At 32.1% G+C, this 22,726-nt stretch overlaps 2 protein-coding genes, 1 long non-coding RNA gene and 1 pseudogene across 7 annotated transcripts; 1 reads left to right on the plus strand and 3 right to left on the minus strand.

Annotated features, from left to right (window-relative positions):
* The first annotated feature begins 6,510 nt into the window (after positions 1 to 6,510).
* Positions 6,511 to 7,478, plus strand: LOC126771813 (uncharacterized). The gene is made up of 2 exons (XR_007669566.1): positions 6,511 to 6,573; positions 7,250 to 7,478. It is a non-coding gene; the product is annotated as an uncharacterized LOC126771813 (long non-coding RNA).
* A 1,042-nt stretch (positions 7,479 to 8,520) lies between these two features.
* LOC126772079 (glutathione S-transferase 2-like) lies at positions 8,521 to 10,495 on the minus strand (annotated as a pseudogene).
* A 1,557-nt stretch (positions 10,496 to 12,052) lies between these two features.
* LOC126771784 (glutathione S-transferase 2-like) lies at positions 12,053 to 15,394 on the minus strand. Of its 3 annotated transcripts, none has more exons than XM_050491882.1 (5): positions 15,250 to 15,394; positions 13,907 to 14,043; positions 13,163 to 13,330; positions 12,851 to 12,993; positions 12,053 to 12,340 (listed from the first exon to the last, which is right to left on the minus strand). In XM_050491882.1, the coding sequence occupies exons 2-5, from the start codon at positions 14,037 to 14,039 to the stop codon at positions 12,170 to 12,172; spliced, it is 615 nt and encodes a 204-aa protein (XP_050347839.1). In that variant the 5' UTR covers positions 14,040 to 14,043; positions 15,250 to 15,394; the 3' UTR covers positions 12,053 to 12,169. The 3 variants fall into 3 exon arrangements, with proteins under 3 accessions (XP_050347839.1, XP_050347838.1, XP_050347837.1); XM_050491881.1 differs by lacking the exon at positions 15,250 to 15,394 and adding an exon at positions 15,137 to 15,162; XM_050491880.1 differs by lacking the exon at positions 15,250 to 15,394 and adding an exon at positions 14,356 to 14,426.
* Positions 15,395 to 16,407: 1,013 nt separating this feature from the next.
* Positions 16,408 to 21,669, minus strand: LOC126771793 (glutathione S-transferase 2-like). 3 transcript variants are annotated; one of them, XM_050491895.1, is made up of 6 exons: positions 21,511 to 21,669; positions 18,294 to 18,430; positions 17,815 to 17,982; positions 17,503 to 17,645; positions 16,957 to 17,152; positions 16,408 to 16,904 (listed from the first exon to the last, which is right to left on the minus strand). In XM_050491895.1, the coding sequence occupies exons 2-5, from the start codon at positions 18,424 to 18,426 to the stop codon at positions 16,982 to 16,984; spliced, it is 615 nt and encodes a 204-aa protein (XP_050347852.1). In that variant the 5' UTR covers positions 18,427 to 18,430; positions 21,511 to 21,669; the 3' UTR covers positions 16,408 to 16,904; positions 16,957 to 16,981. The 3 variants fall into 3 exon arrangements, with proteins under 3 accessions (XP_050347852.1, XP_050347851.1, XP_050347853.1); XM_050491894.1 differs by having other exon boundaries at positions 16,887 to 17,152; XM_050491896.1 differs by lacking the exon at positions 21,511 to 21,669 and adding an exon at positions 18,501 to 18,583 and having other exon boundaries at positions 16,887 to 17,152.
* Positions 21,670 to 22,726: the final 1,057 nt, after the last annotated feature.

Below are 22,726 nucleotides of genomic sequence, written 5' to 3' on the forward strand. Positions count from 1 at the left end.
CTTTTTAAAATGTTTATATAATTACATCTTTTTAGGAGAGTGGTATTTTAATATTCTTATATATATAATGATGATATGTTAACATTATAAGTATTTTTATTTGAAATAAAATGTATATTTCGAAATCTAATTAAATTTATATTATATTTTTAAATGATAAGCTTAATTATAATATATTCTCCAAATGGCATTAAAGTTACTTATAAAAATTTATATGTATATTAGATATTATTGTGTGACAACTAAAATATTAGTTTTAAGTGTATATCCATTTCATTTCAATTTGGGCGGAATGTAAACAAAATATTAGAACTTTAAAGAAAAAAAAAACAATAAAACTGACTTCAATAAATTGTCTACATGTACAATCAAACTGAAGACATCCAAAAATATTTAAAAGCTGGCAATTCCTATCTTCGCGCTTACGTACCCAGCGTCACTGCGTCTAATGCCTAAGCCACACTCATCGCGATAATATTCAGAACACTTTGCCTTCAGCCTACGGCGAATGTGCTTGGACACTACTTCGTCGAGTATTTTATCGCGAAGTCTCAACGGTAATTGCTAATAAAACTAAAAATGTTATCGATACATTACGTTATCTAGATATAAATTATACATACATCGTATTTATTGTGCTCGATATACGATTGTTTGGTCGCGGAAACTAATTTCATCTCGTTCAAATCTTACCGACAGCGGAGTCTTGGAAGTCTTCGTGAATATTTGGCGTCATACATCGCGATACCGCAAATATTCACACTATCTCATTATCGCGATGAATGTGGTCTTGGCAAAACAAAAAATGTTGTCCATGTTGTAGCATATCGTTGGTAGCTCCTCATTAAGCTGCAATCATTTTCAAAATGACGTTTCTAAAATTGTGTTCTCTTTACCTTTTATTTCAAATTGAAATGTGATTTTATTTTTCTTGTTTGTTTAAATTCCGAACAATTGCTAATGGAATGGACCATTCATACATTTACCATTATAGTATTTGATTATTAGAATGTTAATATAATTAATTAATAAAAATACAAATATATAACCGCTATTATATAAAAATGATTGGTGTGATAGAGGTACTAATTAAAAATGTATAAAGCACGCGATCCGATTACACTAAATCTTCCATCTAACATTAATAATCTGTATTTCTGTGTACCATTTTGGGGGGTGAGTCAGCATATATATTATTTTCAATAATTAGTTGCCTTCTAAAACGAGTTGGATAAAAAGGCCATATATTAATACAATTTAGTGCTGCAACGCCATCTAGCGGCTAGTAACAACAAAAGTGGACAGTAAAAAACTTGTCTATGAAAAATACACCGTGGGCCAATTTATGCGGTATCAATGAAGCGGTGAAGTCTATTAATCTCAAATAGATAAACGAACATCCATTTTTATATATAAGATAAAAATATATTACTAATAAGATGTCAAAACTAATCCAAAGATCCAGTGAATTCTTATCGTGCCAAAAATAGTATATAAGGTATATATATATTTAAATGAATATTATAAGTTTGTATACATACCCCATAATCTGACAAATAATTAATTTAATTCTTTAAAGTTAACTCGTAATAATTGTAAATTAATTGTGTAATTTAAAAATGAGATTTTTTTTTATTATCATTTACATTTCATATTACCGGCTGAATAATCAATATGATGTATCTTTAAGTAAACATGCTGAATAAAGGTGCTCCTAATGTTAGAAAATCAATTTATACGCATCTAGTGTTCAGTCAAATAATTTTATATTATAAAATATATGATATAATTTAATGTTAAATATATAACGAACTAACAAATAGGCGCTCGAATAAATATACATTTGTCGAATTGGTAATTAGTTAGCTACTACGTGAATAATCAATATATGTCTTCTAAGCTTCAATACGCAAATAAAATATATTAAATTGTGTAAAACTACCTACAGCCTATTCCAATCGACGTTATAAAGATAAGCAAACCTTAGACTTAAATTATTTTCCATGCGATTTGATAATATGCTATGTTATACACTAGAAACTGTTATTGATTAAAATATATTAATTTACAGTACAACACTATTCCACTTAACTAGTACTATCCACTTTAATTTTACTTGCGAAAATTCTGTTCAAATTTCGCCGACATTAAAGCGCCATTTTTTCGCGAATCCATAATGAAAATCAGACGGATCAAGACTCTCGACCAATATCGCGTCAATTTCTATGTCAAAGTTGCTTATTTGTCTTTACCTCTTGTGGTTGGAATAGGGTATATGTTTTCTTTATTATTATTTATAGGGCCTTCATTAGTTGGACGGGTAATCTATCGAGTATTTTTTACCGAAGAAGCCATTTTGTTGCCATTTGACAACCAATGTTGAATATCAGCGGACATTGCGTTACAAATGATAAACGATAATGTAACCAGCTGTGCTGTAAGAACAAACTTATAATTCAACACAACACAATCGTAAAAAGTCAGAAAATATACGCGGTATTGATTATATTAACTGTAACATTTAAACGACACACGCATCAAAGTATAGTATATAAGTAAAGTAAGTCGATATCCAATATTTCACGTGCAAAAGATCTAAGTTCTACCAATACCTAATTAAAATTAGTTAAACAAGTAAAAACTAAACTAATTTACCTATACTTATGGATATAATAGAATTGTTACTAGTTTATATATCAGGATCGTCAAATCTTATTTTTAATATTATTAATTAATACATATGTAATACATTTACAAAACAATTTGATAAATCATTATTACTGTTGCTGTTACATATCTATAGTCAAAATTTAGTTTTTTTTTTTATATATAGGTCAGGCTGAGTAATAAAAAAACATCTTGTAATGTTACCTTTTAAAAATCATTCATATTTTTTTCAGTAAGTATATAATTTTAATGTTTATAAATATATTGTTACTTACATATTATTATTAATATAAGATTCTATGATAAGCTGAGTATGCGATATGCATGTTATGTTTTTTCTTTCTCTATTATTGATGAACATATTATTGTAATCAGTTACTTATGTAGATGTATCAATTGTATAAAATTTTAATTTACAAATAAAAATTAAATTTTTAACTTTGTTTTATTATTTATCACATTGATACTATTTGAACATTTACTAGAATTCTCTCCCTATAAGTATATTATATACATCTAAAATAATATAATATGAAAACCAATATGCCATTTATTCTCCAAATTCACTTAGCTTTTTTAAAATATACTTAAAAATATTACATTTAATCTAAAACTAATGAAGAAATCCAGGAAGAACGCGTATTCTGTGCGGTCTATCAAAAGCGTTTTCATAGGCCGGTTGGAAAATACTATCGTCACCATCTTGATATCCCAAAGAACGCTTCACAAAATGGTGGCCCTCAGCTGCTTCGTGATTAGATCGAACTTCATCCAAATTCTTAGCAAAAATAACCACAACACAGATGAGAAGAATAATAGCTGTCATTTTGACAAACACCGCCATTATTGAAATTTATAATTTATCCAAAGCAATCCAAAGTGATTCAAACAAGTTAAAGTTCAAGAATATATTGTGCGTTGTAACGTTCTGGAGTGCCTTTATATGATTCTGATCTTTGTTTTTCAAATTATTGTCTAAATGTTTTCACAAATAATGTTACTGTATTAGCACGTGATTAAAGGAAAATAATGTGTTTCTTGGGTTTATTTAGAACGAGTATACTAATTCAATTAATAATGAATATTTATTTACATAAGTCTGCTGTTATTCTGTTATTTTTGTTTATTCATCACACTTCTGCGTCAGTCAAATGACGCGCGAAGTTATTTTTGAGTCCAACAAATGTGTTAAGAGATCTTACATGCGTTCGGCTTAAAAACGTTTATTTATTATATTTACAATCAAAATATTGATTTATTAGTATGTTTATTTGTCAATAATAATCTATATTCCGTGTAAACAAAACCTTGTCAACAGGGCCGGGTTAAGCCACGTCGAGGCCCCAAGACAATGATCCCGGGGCCAGGTTTCTTAACCTTATACGAACAGAATATTTTAATATTTTATTCTAAGAGATAAACGAGACAGTGGGCTACTCTACAGCTTTGGTAATTATCAAATTAAAATTGTATGTTAAATAGTAATCAAGAAATACGGCTCTATATTATACCAGATTGTATAGATGATAAATAATATATACGAATTAAAAAAAACGACTTCCATATATATATTTTTTAATTTAAACGGTTATAGCCATCCAGAGTCGGGATGAAGTAAGGATTAACGACATCATACATCTAATCTGTTCATGTATTTAAAAGTTCTGGTGAAATAATGAAACTTACATAGGTACACCATTTTTTTAAATTAATGTAATTTGACAGTGTCTAAACTCCCACGCCTCGAAAAGTACGTAAAACCGATGGGCTCATGACTAAACATCCTCGCTTCTACATTAATTTATTAGAAATAAATATAAACAAATTATAAACTGAAATGGGTGCCAATTGCTTGGGTATCTTAACTCAAATCTATACTTTATTCTCGTAAACTCTTCCAAATGGATCGTCAATGTAAGCGATTTGCAGTTCCTTTCAAAGGAACAATAATAATTGTTATTTATTCAATAGTTATACCATGAAGCGATTAAAATCAATCATTCCATAAAATTAAATGTTATTGAAAATACATTGAACGAGCAGAGCGGTACAATATCGTGTAAAAATGCTTATAAAATTCAGTGAGTAATAATAATAATGAAATAATACACGACAATACATATTGACAAACATAATTTATTCCAATACACTAATTAATAAGTGGATGGTACCCAGACGGCCTTGCACAAAGCCCTACTACCCAATAAATCATCATCATTAGTGATACGCTGACAGTCATCAGTGCATTGATTATTCAAAGAAATTTTGCAACTTACCTGACGGTAAGAGGTAAATTTCGCTCATTGGTACTCTAATAAGTGTGGATGTTACCAAATGATTTCGATAAATTTTAATTAAATATTTCTAAAACGCGCATGCTTGATCTCACTGGATGTATATTATATAGTCGCAGACAACAACAACAACAAGTCGAGATGGCCCAGTGGTAAGAACGCGTGAATCTTAACCGATGAACGTGGGTTCAAACCCGGGCAAGCACCTCTGAATTTTCATGTGCTTAATTTCTGTTTATAATTCATCTCGTGCTTTTCGGTGAAGGAAAACATCGTGAGGAAACCTGCATGTGTCTAATTTCATCGAAATTCTGCCACATGTGTATTCCACCAACCCGCATTGGAGCAGCGTGGTGGAATAAGCTCCAAACCTTCTCCTCAAATAGGGAGAGGAGGCCTTAGCCCAGCAGTGGGACATTTACAGGTTGTTACCATAAATTAATGATCAATTTATTCGTTATACTGTAAGAGCAAGCAACGTATATGTAACTGTTAAGAATATGTCAAAACTATAAAAAAAAAAAAACTAAAAATTGTCTATGTTCTCATCCCAATATCTTTCATAAGTATCGACAGTCCTCAAGGCTGCGTGTGAGTCTATGTCAATAAACTCAGTGACAAATAATACTTTAATAATATATAGGTGAATAAACGGAGACTAAAGACCAAAAATGTAGGTTATTACATCAAAAATTAAACAAACAAATAAATACATTTTTTTTTATATAGAATAGGAAGGCGGACGAGCATATGGGCCACCTAATGGTAATTGGTCTTTGTAAGAAATGTTAACCATCGCTTACATCACCAATGCGCCACCAACTTTGGGAACTAAGATGTCCCTTGATATTATTATTTTATTATTTATATATTAATGTTATAAAATATATATACGATGATAGACGTCCAAATAAAATAAAACATATTATAATTTTTATTATTATATTTATAAAATTATATATAAAATAATTTTATTTATAAATTATATAAATAAAATAAATGAAATAAAACATATGTCCCTTGAGCCTGTAATTACACTGGCTCACTCACCCTTCAAACCGAAACACAACAATACCAAGTACTGCTGTTTTGCGGTAGAATATCCGATAAGTGGGTGGTACATACGCAGACGAGCTTGCACAAAGCCCTACCACCAGTAAAATCATAGAGATATTCTATTCTATTCCGATTTGGATTTGAAGGATAAGTAAGTCAGTATGATTACAGGCACAAAGGACATTATATCTTAGTTTCCAAGGTTAGTGGCACATTGGTAACGCAACGAATTGCTAATATTTCTTACAGCGCCAATGTCTATGGGCGGTGATGACAACTTACCATCAGATGGTTCATTTGCCTATTCACCTACCTATTCATAAAAAAGTGCTACGTTACGTTGAAGCGCATACTCGTTACAACCGTCAAAAAGCGAATAACCAAATGGACAATGTACGGCTAAGGAAGTTAATTGCACTTTAGTGAATTTAATCAATAAATATTTCATGTCTTCGTTACGCTCAGTTATAATCGATTATTATAATAACGAGAAATGTGTTGCGACTTTTGGAGCCAGGACAGGATCTACATCGTGCGAAAATGAACTTAAAAGTCGGTAAGTAAAATGAATAATGTATTTAATATACAACAAAATGTATCATTTCTTAAGTCAAAAAAGATTGAATATTTATTTTTTGAATATTAAAAATATTAATATCTGTGGTATTAAAAATATGGTTTAAAAAAATTGCTTAAATCGCATCCACACGAGTGCATTTTTATCGATCAAATAAAACAAATGTCATTTATGTTTTATGCAATTATCTACTTACTTCAAGCAAAGCAGCTAGCAAGAGTTTGTAAAGTAACTATGTCTGTTTGCTTATCTACGCAACTAATCTGATTCGATGGAATTTGGTATAAAGCAAGCTTGAACCTCGACGAAGGACATAGTCAACTTTTTTTAAACCTAACAGCTGGCCCCCTTCCCCCTAACACGCGGATGAAGCCGCGGGTGAAAACTAGTATAATATATTTTCAAAATATCACATCACAAAATTATTATTTTTTAAATACCGAATCTTGTTTGTTTTCTAAAGGACGCCATATTGAATTTAGAGTGTCGTTGGACTTTAAGCGAATTTTCATTCGAATCGTATCGATCGAATGAACCGAATGAAATTGAATCGAATTATACTAAGTTATGCGGGAACAGTTAAACATATAAACGGGTTGAAATCACAATCCTCCTCTTGTGAATGAATGAATTGTCCATATATTTATCGTTTCAGTTTTACTTCTAACGCTTCTAATCTCATATACGGTCGCAAATGCCAGTGACTATAACATTTGCGCGTGCCCGTTGAACTATAATCCAGTGTGCGGATCTAATGGCGTAACCTACGAGAACGAGGATTGTATGAAGTGTCAAAACCCCGGTGTCAGAAAAATTAAAGATGGCCGATGCTGAACTCTGCAAAATTATTTTTTTAATAAATGATTACGTTAATATATTTTGTATTTGTTTCGTGTATTTATTAAAATGTTAATTATTTGTTTAGTAAGCAAATCCCGAGTCAGGAACAAAATGAAGTTGTTACAGTTAGTAAGCGCAAGCCAACCGTCCAGCCCCCCAAGGAGACGAAGTTAGTACCGCTGGTTTTTTAATGATTATTCTGGCGCACTAGACACGCTAGATACTTTAGGCAGCAACGAGTATAAAAATAAATAAACCGAAATAAGGAGGTATAACTTCTAAGTAAGTAAATACTTGCTGCTCCGTCTGTCAAAAAACTCTCAGGCTGCTACATAAATTTTAAATCGACAGTTAGCGCGTGTAATGATTGATCCTGTAGGGCTTTTATGCTAAACTGAACTCTATACTACGTGGACTTGGTACTTATTACGACCAAGCCGGTAGATGTGAAGAAATTGGTTGGCGAATGTTTATATCTTATTGCTCAAGATAATCCTTATTTTACCTCTTCATACGGTTAAAGTAGGAAGACGATAGATGTTAAATAAATAATTTCGGAAATTTTTTCGTATTGTAAATGATATCTAATTTATTTTCTATTCCACATTGAAGGTATAAAATAAAATCTTACACTTAATGGAGTGTGACAATCAAGTAAACCCTTATAATTTTATTTTCTTGTGGATGTTAATAATTTTTACAAAAATAATAATAATAATAATAATCTCCTCCAGACCGATTTCGGCCACGGCAGCCACAGGTGTGCGCAAACACAGGTGCTTACTCTATTCCTTAACTCTCATAATCCGATGGGACGGCAATCCGACTGGAAAGAGTTCAGGCGCAGGACCAATGGCTTTACGTGCTTTCCGACGCACAAGAGTGTACAGTGTTTATTGGCCCGACCCAAGACCTCCGGGTCTGCGGCCTTATATCAAGCAACTAGACCAACGAGGAAGTCAACGTTTACAAGAATAGCTGTATAAGAAAAAGAAATATGACTTAAAAATATAGCATCATAAAAATCATTGCTTAAACAAACATAAGAAAATTTAAGAAAATCCGTTTATTTGTTTATTTCTCATTACATTTTTTCCTCACCAATCAGCTTTGGGAGCCTTATCACAATATGCCTTCACTTTAGGAATGGCTACCACCGTATCGTGTAGCTTCTTGAAACTCGGGTACTTGGCGTCCAAGTCAGGTATCTGCCCAAGTCAACTGAATATATATAGAATAACATTTATAGGCTGATAAAATCTTGGTGAACTAATTTGTATGGTTATATACCATGAAGACATATTCCATGCGAATGGATATAATCGTAGTCTAACAGTTTTAGCTCTGCTTATATATGTCGCTTAGTTGGTGATTAGTTAAATAGATGTCTCCTTCTTTCTAATATAAAATCAATCATGTGAGAATGAGAGAAATCGCTGAAACTAAAAACCTGATAACAACGTTTTTAAATAAGTAAGTGAGCATCATGTCAAACAGCTTAAAATGTTTTTTTTTAATAACCATAAGATAATAAATATAATCACAACGTTAGTCAATACTTATAATGTACACCGTTTTAATTCAAAAATATTTTATTGCTTTTAGGAAAAAGTAATATTCCGTTCCACATGAACTATAATTAGAAGGAAAGGTTTCTGTAAACATTTTACCTTTCCCAACGCCATGTATCCATTGTGAAGAACAACATCATCAATCAACATCTGTGAAGAAGTCCGCATTTTGGTCGATTTCGGAGTCCTCTTCAACGTCCTTGCCAACGAGACCATACTTCGGCCAAAGTAGCGCGTGATGGCGGTGCTCAGCGCATACTGTTTGCCATCGATTTCCAGCACAGGCATTTGGCGAAATGGCATAGCTGGAAAAAATATTATATGACCGTCATAATTTGTTATGAGATATTTGCGGAATTATAAAAAATAAATAGTCAAATATCCAGACATTCTAGTCATAAGTTCAGGCAGTTCAAGCCTCGGGCTGATATTGAGAATTTTGGGAAGCAACAACGCAATATTTTTTTATTGGCCTGACCCGGGAACTGAACTAATTATCTCGGGATCTGCAGCCATATCCCTAAAATAACTAAAATTAAGCTAATTCAAATAAACTCCAGCGTTATAATATTAGGATATAAATGTATACACAGTGTTCATTAAAAAGTATGTGATAATAGCAATTGAAATAATCTGCGATTGAAAATCTTTATATAATTTTGCAATCTGTATTCATATACTTAAACTAATTCATTGATAAGATTAAACTATTTGTGACTTATTACATACAAATAATATTGTTTTTTATAAAAATGTATCATATTTATTTATTAATAATCTATTAGTTTATACGCGATTTTTTATCTTTTTATCAAAAATATATTATCAATTCCCGTTTTAAGGAAATTACATTCTTATTTACCAAATACGTGTAAAGCTTGTGTGTGGGGACGAAAGTAATCTAACGGTTCAGGAACGCACCTGCGACTTTGACACCGCTAAGCCGTCGCCCGCAAGCCATTGCGCTAGTGACGCTTCATTTGATATTATCTTTGTATTCCATCGATACAGTATAAGACTTACAGGGCCTTAAAGATGGCCATTCTTCTCTAGTTACCCTGCGATCATCGAACTCCTGACCACCGTAGGCAAGTAGCAATCGGACAACTTCACATACAGCCTTCAGATGGAAGTAGTAAACCTTGTACTTCCGCATGCATTGTCCTGAATATATTTATAACAAAAGATAATATAGAGAAATACTAAACGTTTTGCAGAACGTATTTGAACTTCAAAATCTATCTAATATTTCATAAAAAAAAATCCAAATAACAATTATTAAAGTGTCTCATTAGTGATTTGCGCATGTGCGAATTTGCATATGTGTGATAATATAAGAATGTTTGTAAAAATGTGTATGTGTGTGTTATATACAAATGTAAAAAGAGAAAAACAAAGAACTGCACAAAACTGTTTAAACAAAAAAATATATATTATAGTATTTTTTACCTTAAATATCCAGATTGAATGTCGCACTTTATAGGTGAAATAAATATAACAATAATGTTAACACATAAAGAAGATAATATCAAAGTATTACGATTTTTACGATAAGAAATAAGCTCTTCGTGTATACACTTATAAACTATGTTGATAAGTATCTATTTATAGTTTGCAATGATACAAAATTGCAGTAGCGACTATACTAGTCAGCTTCGAGCGTGTGGAGAAACTATTTGGGATTTCAAAAAAGCAGATGTTTTTCAAGTTCATTTGGCTATATAAAAGTAAAATAATATATGTATTTCTTTTTAATTTGTGTTTGTCTATCGGTGTATTTGTCCGGGGTCTTAAAAATGAGTACAAGTAAACATATGTAAATAGTTCTATGATACCGTTTAATCTTTATTTATATTACGTCGGTTCGTATTTTTGTTGATTGTAAATAAACTAAATTGATCTGTCTGTCTTTGATTTACAACAAAACTAATACTACCTACTAGGTGATAGGGCTTTGTGCAAGCCCTCTGGGAAGTTACCTCTCACTGATCACATATTCTACCTCTAAAAGGAATACAAGAGTTCCAGTTTAAAAATGAGCCAGCCACTGTAACTATAGGCACCATAGACATAACATCTTCGTTTCCAAGGTCGGTGGGGCATTGGCGATGCAAGGAATGGTTAATATATCTTACATCTCCAATGTCTATGCTCGGGATGTGAATGGTGACCAACCCTATACCACGGGATGCAGCGCGTGTCGGAGGAAGATTTTAGTATATAGTATTATTATATAAGTAAGTGCAATTCACATTTTTACCAGCTTTAAATTTAGATTGATAAGCGTGAATTTCAGATATATGAATAATTTACGAGACAAATCACCGGTATGTTCAATTCCTTACTTTCAGATGCTGTATCAATATGATATGACAGAAAGTATTCTCACCGTACTATCGTAAATAAATAAATAAATGAAAAATGTATGTATATAGCACCCACATTAAATTGTATTTATATATACATAAATTTAATATTATTGACATTTTATATAGTTTTTAATATTACTTATATATTTAAATTTTAATTCTTTCTATAAAGTTTAGAAAAATTCTTCAAGAACACACTGTCAAACGTAGGTTGAATGCTGTCTGTAAATTGTAGCAAGGTATCCATGACACAAGCTTGCTTACTGTGAATGCCAATTGCCACCAGAAATACAGCTATGATGTCGTTTCAGCAAACAACCCAGCAATTGTATCAAGTGTGTATTTTGATACATATTTTTTTATTTTTGTATCGTTAATTGTATTCTTAACGTAATGTTTTTGTACTATTTGATTAATTCGTACGGAAAACATTGTATGTATGTATGGTTGAATATATCTAAATAATAGATCAGATGCAATATTTGATATTTCAGCTTTAATAAATATGTAATATAATTAAAAAATCATTTTTGCATATTCTAATATCTACTTGTTCTTTTATTTAATTAATTTACCAAGCAAAGAACATATATTTATAATACTTCCGATTTATAAAAAAATAGACAGGAACGTTTAATACATACTAAGTCTCAAGAATATATTTACATATTTATCGAGTAATAAAAAAACCAATTTTAATGAGGTGTTTATATTGTATAGTTTATATATGTAACTTGCACATTCAGAAACCAGATTTATATATATTTAAAAAATACGTTTTGAAATTATATTCTGTTAAAAATCAGCCTTGGGAGCTTTATCACAAAACGCCTTCACTTTGGGTATAGCCAGAACTTTATCTTGCAGCTTCTTGAAACTCGGATATTTCACGTCTATGTCAGATATTTTAAGTATAAACTTAAAACAGTCATACATGCCAGCGAAAACAAAATCTGCCCAAGTGAGCTGGAATAAAAAAAATATACATATTAACATTCTAAACAAACTGATTCGTTTGGGTGCGGCGTTTGGGCCTGTGTGTGTGTGTGTTGTTTGAATGTAAAACATGTTTTTAAGCTGATGTGAATTTGTCTTTCATTATAATATCCGGGGACATTATTTATACACTGCGATCTAATCCCAAACTAAGCAGAGCCTGTACTATGGAAACCAGACAACTGATATACTACATATACTACTTTTCTTTTGTAAATACATACTTATATTAAAAATTACACCCAGACTCGGGACAAACAGACATGTTCATGTACACAAATGTATGTCCTACGGCGTGAAAGGTAAGAATCTGCCAACCACGCCAACCGGCCCGTCAATATATAGATCCTTACATGGCATTTACATTGAAATCATAGACAATAAGTAGTAACATAGAACCAATTATTTTGGAATTTTTTCGTACATAATATTCTCAAGTCTTGTCATTTTCATAATGTTTATATATTGTAACTTAAATACCTTTCCAAGAGCCATATGTCCATTGTTTTTAGTGATAATTTCGTCCAGCTTTTTCAGCATAAATGGATAATGATTCTTTTCATTGTCTTCTTGCATTCTAGCCTTAACATTTTCATCAGTCTCATGCAAAATCGCTGAAGCCTCTATAACAGATATATATAACTAAATAGGTAACTATTTTACAAGTAAAGCAATAATGTCAAACCAACACTTGCTATGAAAAATTATAAGGCGCTTCGCGTTTTTTTTTTTTTTACAAATTATAATTACTAATTTTCTTTTTAAATATAAATGATAAAGCATAATATTTACTGGTGCGAATGTCGTTAAAAAAATCAACAATTTGGTCGATCTCGAAGTCCTCTTCAATGTCCTTGCCAACGAGACCATACTTGCGACCGAGGTAGCGTGCGATGGCGGTGCTCTGTGCATACTTCTTACCGTCAATCTCAAGTACGGGCATTTGGCCGAAAGGCATCGCTGTAAATATATTTGCAAATATATCAAAGTAAACTGAAATACTACATGGTATTAAAACCACATTCTCACTTTAGCTTCAAAGATAATATATTTTTAATTTTCTTCTATCTGTAATTAATTAATTAAAGTAATATCATCGTTATTCATCAATTACTTTATCTCGACTTGTTTAAGTAATATTGCCTCAATATTGTAGGGTAAATATCATAACAATTAAAATAATCTGAAGTTGAAAATGCTTCTATTGTTTTGTTGCACTCATGTTTAAAATTTATTATCTATAAATCTAGGAAAATATCGAAACTTATCGTACACTTTAATATCGTAGACATATATAACTTGAATGCTACTGTTTCATAGATTTGCATAGAAAACATTAATCATATTTCCTCAAAAATAATATGCGAATTTTACCGACACATGATTTCAGCTATTATTACAATTTATATTTTTTATTAAAAAAGTTTAATTATTGGCGTAAGTATAAAAAGAAGCAAATCATGTAAATCTTTTAGACATTAATATTTATATCTAAAATCTTTAATTCTGAGTTAAATAGTGTTAAATTGTACTAACATGATTTTAATGCGGGCCAATCTTCCTTCGCCACCCGGCAATCCTCGAAATCCTGATCGCCGTACGCCAGTAACAGGCGAATGCTCTCACCAACAGCCTTCAGCTGGAAGTAGTATACCTTGGCCGTCGGCATCACTCTGAAATACATTGTCAAATCAAGAAAACTATCAATATGATTTAAAATATTCTAGAATAAGGTTTCTTATAATATCTATGTCTAACACTAGAGAATTACAGTTCCAGCCCTATTCCCATTGCTGGGTAAAAGCTTCTCATTGTATCGAGAAAGTTTTTGATCTAATCTAGGCTAGTCCAATACGCCGACACACTAGCAAATATACTTTCTACGCCTACAGGTTGTCACTGTGTGATAGCACGTCAAAATCCATTCCTCCAAAGTTGGCTTTCTTGCTTGTTTATATTCTCCATTGTGATTTATTAAATCATACCTATGTAAGTAGATATTCTCATGTTTTTCCGTTCGTTTGATTTTTGTTGTGTTCATCTCTAAATCTACTTTGGAACTCGCCTGATCTTATGAATGCCTTCTTTTTGTTTTGCTGTTTCAGCTAATATTAATACTTGCGATTCTGCCGTAATTTACTTTGTAGTTATTTTTATTTGTCCCTTTGCTTTTCCAGTTTATATTTTGTAATATATATATATATATAATAATGGATACTGTAATAAATTATCTCGGGGTAAAAGGATCACCTTGCCTTGGCCAGAAAGGGCAATTCATTGTTTATTATACCCAGCATTGTTTATTTATTTACTTCTAGTTTTTCAAGTTTCACATTGGTCGCCTATATGTACATGCTGTTACAATATATCATATTCTTTAAGATGTGAATATAATATATCTATTTTGATTAATCTCTATGCGTTCCAGATAAAAATCGGCAACGGAGCCAGTAACTAGTGAACTAGGGGGCATTTCAGTATATGATTTGTTCATTTTTCATGTCGATAACGATAAAAGATCGGATCAATACGAATTTAGTCGAGTTAGATAAAGTCGTACGTCACTGCGTTTTTGAGTTATAGTACTTTACGTAATACATAAAAAATAATAGAATAAGAATACAAATAAATATATCCAATAATCCAAATAGATATATTAACATTTCAAAATAATGTCATTATTTTGAAATGTTAATATATCATTAAAAAACATCACTGTGTAATATTTAGATAATAAAAACATACATCAGCTGCAGAATAATTTACCGTGACGTCATTAAAATTAATTGAATGAAGTTTTCGGTTGTTCAAATAACAATAAAAAAATTACAACTTGACGATAACAAACGATAATATTAATAAAACGCTCAAGTACTTACTCGTAGTTAGTTTTATAATCTGTGGTTATAGAGTAACGAAAGAAGATGGGAACGGTACGTCACAGTTAGACACAGTTCCAGCAACAACTAAACGCCCGCCTCGCCCCGCCTGTACAGTCTCGATCTCACTTCGATTATTAAATAGTCAACAACCGGTGCCGGCGAATGAATGCGTCATTGAATTGAATTATCACAGATGGCAGAACACATGAAATTCAAATCATTATTTAAAAATACGCAGTATATTTTCTATCATCAATATATCACTTCGTTTGCCTGCATGGTGCTTATTCACTCTTACATTGCAGATACCCGGAAATGCTTTCCGGATTTTGCCAACGACTTATCACCTAATCTACCGCCAAACAGCAGTATTAAGCCAGTGTAACAACAGGGACAAGAGACATAACATCTTAGTTCCCATTGATGGCGCATTGGTGATGTAAGGAATGATTGATTTTTAGGAAACAGAGACAGAAGATAACAGATTTGATTAATCAAGTGGATAAAACAAGACAGCATCATCTTCCTAGTACTCTATTAAAACTTCACGTCACAGTCCATACATTAACAATGTCGATACATAAAAATAAATTAATTTCTACAAATAACGTATACAATTTTGAAGTTAAACCAAGAGTAGTCGACGTTAAGAAGAATAAGAAGAATCAAACCAGCTGTGGGACACTTATAAACTTCGGCTTTTGAAGATAATAGGACAAGCATCTATTAGTTTTTATTAATACGGTAAGGACGTATATTTTAAATGAATGTATTATTTTTATTAATAAATAATGTGTGATATTTGATTAAATGTTTTTCAAATAAAGAACAATAATAACAGCCTGTAAATGTCCCTTTGCTAGGCTAAGGCCTCCTCTTCCAAGCTTATTCCACCACGCTGCTGCAATGCGGGTTGGTGGAATACACATGTGGCAGAACAGTGAAATTAGACACATGCAGGTTTCCTCACGATGTTTTCCTTCGCCGTAACGCACGAGATAAATTATTATCACAAATTAAGCACATGAAAACTCAGTGGTGCTTGTCCGGGTTAGAACCCACGATCATCGGTTAAGATTCACGCGCTCTTACCACTGGGCCATCTCGGCTATAATAAAAAACAATACGCACATTCAAATAGAGAACAAATAAAGGTTTAAGGTTTAAGACATTTATTTCCTAAAAAAAGAACAAAGTCCACTTAAACTTAGGAAATAACATTAAATATATACCATGACTTATAAGTCTACATTTTGTGCCAGTAAATAACTTTTCTTGAATTTAATTTAATTTAATTTTTTTAATTAATTTGCATTTATATAATATAGTTTTTGTGCCATGCCTTAGTTCGGAATTTGGGTAATTCGATTTTATGTCGGTTTCGAGTAAGGTGAGAATGGGTTTTAGATTGGAATGTAATTTGTGAATGTGTGGTGTTTGTAACTATTTTACGAATTAATGATGTTTCATGATTGTTTGCATGTTTTCTATTTATACATTTATTTTATTGATAAGATTTTTGTTGTGCTATAGATATTTTTCGTAGGAGCGATAGTTCATATTATACAGGACTTTTAGCAGTTTATTTTAGGATATTTGGAGATTTTTGATGTAGATTTTAGCGTAACACAATATTTAACTGTTTTGTTTAAGTAATATTGATAGAATCAATCTTTATTCAAAAATAAAAAAAATATTTAAAAGGGAATACATTTCAAATCATATTCTTTTAAAAATCAGCCTTGGGAGCTTTGTCGCAATACGCCTTCACTTTGGGTATAGCCAGAACCTTATCTTGCAGTTTCTTGAAACTCGGATACTTCTCGTCTATGTCAGATACTTTAAGTATAAACTTGAGACAGTCGTACATGCCAGCGAATATGAAGTCAGCCCATGTAAGCTGAAATAAAAAAAAAAAAAAAAACTACATTTGAACCTTTATAAACCGACAATATAATTTGAGTAAGTTGTTTGGGTTTTGTCCTTAAGGCTGATACAAATTTTCCTATTTACATGGACCTTCATGGATTATTTTTCTATTTAAAATAGACAGTCAGACTTAAAATTGTAAGAAATATTAACAAATCCTTACATCGTCATTGCGCCACCAACCTTAGGAACTCAATTGTATACCTTGTTCAGCTTGGTTAATTTGGGTTTGTTTAGATTAACATTATAAAGTCATGTTATGAAAAATTTCATTTTAAACATTGATTATAATTGTATACTTTCAATGTAAATAAAAAATACCTTTCCAAGAGCCATATGTCCATTGTTTTTAGTGATAATTTCGTCCAACTTTTTCAGCATAAAGGGATAATGATTCTTTTCATTTTCTTCTTGCTTTTTAGCCTTAGCACTCTCATCTGTCTCGTAGAATGCTGATGCTGCTTCTATTAAAACAAAGTTAAGCTTTATAAAAAATATCAAACATATTCTAAATTCTAATAATATTTAAATATTAGCTATCAAAAAATATAAGCAGCGTTATATGTTTGGACTTATATAAAGATTACTGTTAGTAGTAGTTGATTAACAAAAAATATTACAAAATATATTTACTTATGCGAATGTCATTAAAAAATTCAATAATTTGGTCGATCTCGAAGTCCTCTTCAATATCCTTGCCAGCGAGGCCATACTTGTGGCCGAGGTAGCGCGCGATAGCGGTGCTTTGCGCGTACTTCTTACCATCGATCTCAAGTACCGGCATTTGACCGAATGGCATTGCTGTAGACATATGTACATATAATATGAAATAACTTTAAATTCTAACATTGTTTTTAATATTTTTTGTGTTTGCTCATTTACAAATATTGTCTGTCTGTCTGTCTAACTGAAAAAAAATTACTAAACCAATAAACATAAAACTTATAATTGAGGATGCAGCGAGTTTCAGAGAATGTTTTAGTATATATTATTGTTATATACCTAAGTAGCTACAGTTCGCAGTTTCATCCGTTTTAAATTAACACTTTTGAAATGGCAAGCGTGAATTTCATATTTATGTCATATTACATACATATAATAACATTACTAACTTGGTTTTAATTCCGGCCAATCCTCCCTTGCAATTCTGCAATCCTCGAACTCCTGCTTGCCGTAAGCAAGAAGCAATCGGATGCTTTCACCAACCGCCTTCAGCTGGAAGTAGTACACCTTGACCGTCGGCATTGCTCTAAAATGAATGAATAGTTTAACAAATATATCAAGCTGATTAAAACAATGTCTGGTGGTTACTGAGTTACTTTTAATATGAAAACCACAGCAACTTGAGATTAACTATGTGTAAAGACTCTAGGCCTTATTTATAAACGATTCTGAGTGACTGTTTATTTAAATACAGATTTTTCTCTTTCTGCCGTTGTTGATTCGACATTTGAAAGAAAAAGACACAACATTTTCTATCTTATCACTTGTTAAACAACGATTATAAGTAAGGCCATTACTTATTATGAATACCTATTAATTGGCTTCCCTTGTATATTATTTACAAAGTCAGTATGTAAATATATCGAGTTAGTTGATTTCGATGCAAATAGCATACTGCAAATAGTCGTAGCAATTGAATATATATATACTTTGCCATGATATGTAATTCGTATAATAACAAATTACTTTAGTACCATCGAGCTAATCTGATGATAGTAAATAGTGCAAAGAAATTGATGGCCGAAACGCAATGGCAAGTTTGGGCGCATTTAGTTTGGTTATATATCGGAGACAAAAGCGCAAAAGATGCGTAAAAACTATAAATAAATATAATGCTTATTAAATATAGCTGTTAAATCAAGATAAGCAAGCAGGTCTATTTTTCAAGTGCTTAATACCTATATTTTATCTTATATTGTACATTGAATGTAAACATTTAGAGTACTCCTGTGTGAAAAATAAACAAACACCTGTTTGTTAAGCTATTGTGTAATATAATATATTAGATTCATAGAGGTATATATATATATATATTTAGAAATTAATGATTAACAAAGTAACTTTACTTTGTGGTAGGGCTTTATGCAAGACCATCTTGGTAGGTACGACTCACTTATCAGATATTCTACTGCCCAACAGCAATACTTAATATTGAAGGTGAGTGAGCCAGTTTAACTACATACACAAGGGGGAATAATATCTTTATTACTAGGTTGGTGGCGAAAAGGTGGCACACTGACCCGAAGAGCTCTGCGGGCCTCCCAATCGTAGGGGTTTCCCGAGAACCGAGGCCAACCGTCGGGCAAACGATCCCGTGACGTCCCCTGACAAGACGGAGTGGTTACCGCTAGTCTTTTTAGTACGTATTCCGGGCCTTTAGCACCGGCGAGTCCCACTTACCTTCTCACCTCATATGGGAGCAACACATAAATGTGCTTTACAGCGAAAAAAAAAGTTGCTTCACAAAACACATCCGCAAGGAATGTAGACAAAAAAATTCTAGCAGCAATTCCCCAATGAATCGCAATTACGATTCTCTTTGCAGAAACAGTGAGCGCAATGAGACTGAATTAGTACATACACATATGAGTTATTTAAAAAATATGTATTTATTTATTTTTATTGATTTTACTTTCCTATTTTCTTTAATGATTTAATAAAGAAAGTCTCGTCATCGCACTCCTTAAAATATAAAATAAAAACGCAGTCTTTCCCAAAGTTTAAGTCTCTTTTGCTTATAGTTATGGCTATATGTTAAAAGTCAGTCAGTCAGGGCATTGCCTTATATGTTTATAGATATGAAAAGCAAATAGATATAATCTATTTTCATTTATACTTGGTTTTATCTTTGCTTACTTTAAAGATAGACTCACTCAAACTTATCTTGAGAATGGTTGATTATGAGAACATATCAACGTTTATAAATGATACTAATAGGACGATGAAAAATATGATATTATAATAATGTCCTCGGTGGCCAATATCAAGAGTAATTAGCCAACTACGTAGGAGTACACTATAATATGCACACGTCTGTGCGCAAACACATGTGCACTCTCTATTCCCTAACTCTCATAATCCGATGGGACGGCAATCCGACACGACCGGAAAGAGTTCAGGCGCAGGACTTCCAAACCGGGCTGCTACTGAGAATTTTCTGACAGAAAAACCCAATAACTTTTTTTATGGGCCCGACCTGGGAACTGAACCCAAGACCTCCGAGTCTCCGGCCTTACATCAAGCCACAAGACCAACGAGGCAGTACGTATATATTCGTATATATCGTCCGTATATATCATAAATATCATCAATATCTATATATATTAAAGATTAACTGACACTGACTGACATATTATCGCACAGGCCAAACTACTGCTAGCACGACTTCCTTTTTCACAGTAGATTAACACTAAGATTAGTTGGTTAGATTTTAATTAATTTTAAGCTGAAAATTTAATCATTTTGTACCAGTCGAATTTGAAAAAGAAATATTTTATGTTGCTAGAAAGCCGTGTTTTGTAGAAGTGAGAAGCTTATAAAAATAATTTAATCACATAAGGATATAAATAGTAGAGCTGCACATTGTATAGCGACTATAATAAATTTAACATAAACCTATCAAAATAGCGTATCACCGTTAGAAATACCTTTCTTTTATAATACATTTTTACTGATAAATTAATAAATCACAGACTAATTTTACGGGCAAATATTTGACAGTAAACGGTGAACCACTTTCTTGTTTAAAGTATTTTTTGTATGAAACTATTATTATATTATTTATATTAGGAAGCCAACGCTGTATACAATTTTGTTTCTTATTCTAGGCTACAATCATAAAAATTACATATCTCACTTATATACTAACTTAACATGCGTAAAAGTACTAAATAACGTAAGCAAAAAAAAGAGGAACTATTTGAATTCATACAATAAATACCATTACGCATTGTCGTAATACATAATATGTATATGATAAATTATGTAAATGTTACACGGTAAAGGTATGGGGGTCTCTTGAGGACGTTTGGAGCTCACTCTCATCTTGTATTGGAGCAGTGTAGTGGCACACTTCTCTGATACAAGATCATACATGTATAGCAGAATACCACCCGATAACTGCAAATTCCACTCGATGTCTTCTTTCATCACATTAAGCAACCATCCATAAAACTACGACCTAGCTAAACTTATACAACGTATTGCTGTTTTTTTTCTATTTCATAAAAAATAATATAAAAACAATAAAAGTTTCGTAACTCAATGATAACAAACCTTAAAAAACGAGCAAACGATAATATTACTAATAAAAATCTCGTTACTTACTCGTTTTATTATCTGTGGTTACTGAATACAATAACGAAACGGTACGCCGTTGTACGTAAGAGTGAAACACAATTTTAATAACAACTAAACTCAAAGACAACACTCGACTGTTTAATCTCTACAGATAATACAGTCTCCTTTTTCAAGTACACGACAACATGTCGGTACTTATATTATATTGTCTGTGGGTGCGAACAATATGATGACGTCATCTAATTGAATTGCAATTTACAAAATATTTAAAAAGATATAAAGTCACTTTTGCGGTCTGTCCTTCTGTACTCATATTTCTTCGAAACTACACGATAGACTTTGATGCGGTTTTCGTACAGTTTTAATTTGTTTCACGCGATCATTTAATGAATACACTGCGTTTTATTTATTATTTTAACTGGGATTGCGGTCGTACTTTTTTGACACCAGACTTCAGGTCATTCATCTGCCGTGGTCTCATTTTTTTATATTATAGGTAGGCCGACGGACAAATGGGCCACCTGATGTTAAATGGTCACGATCGCCCATAGACATTGATGATGTATGAAATATTAACCATTTCTTACATCGGCAATGCGCCATCAACCTTGGGGACCAAAATGTTATGTCCCTTGTGCGTCCAGTAACTACCCTTCACAAGGGTGAGTGAGACACTGTCTCACTTGCGTTCCGGTTTGAAGGGTGAGTGAGACAGCGTCTCAGAACGCAACAATACTAAGTATTGCTGTTAAGCGGTCGAATATCTGATCTGATGAGTGGATGGTACCCACCCAGACGGGCTTGCACAAAGGCGACGGCGTTCCAAGTTAGATACTTAATATTTATTGATCATAGTTCCCTTTTCGTTTTACTTACACGGTTAAAAATATATATATACTTAGATAGAAATAGCTCCGTTCAGACTTTAAGCTAAATATTTGCTATATGACCTTATTCGAAAATTGGTAACGACTTTATAATATAACTAAGAAACGATACCAGTGATAAGAACACGTGAATTTTAAAGGAAGATTGCGAGTTCAAACCGAGGATAAGAAAAATTGAATGTACGAGTGATTATTTTGGAAAATCCAAGGAAGACATATACGTTAATTTTTTAACGTAACATCCCCTTCCCCGCCCCGCAACACGCAGGCGAAGCCGCGAGCGAAAACCACGTATGGATACAATTATTAGGTAGCGCCTAGCTTACATACATTGAAAAAAATGACATAATAACACA

This window comes from Nymphalis io, chromosome 11, assembly GCF_905147045.1.
Source record: "Nymphalis io chromosome 11, ilAglIoxx1.1, whole genome shotgun sequence".
Classification (NCBI taxonomy): domain Eukaryota; kingdom Metazoa; phylum Arthropoda; class Insecta; order Lepidoptera; family Nymphalidae; genus Nymphalis; species Nymphalis io.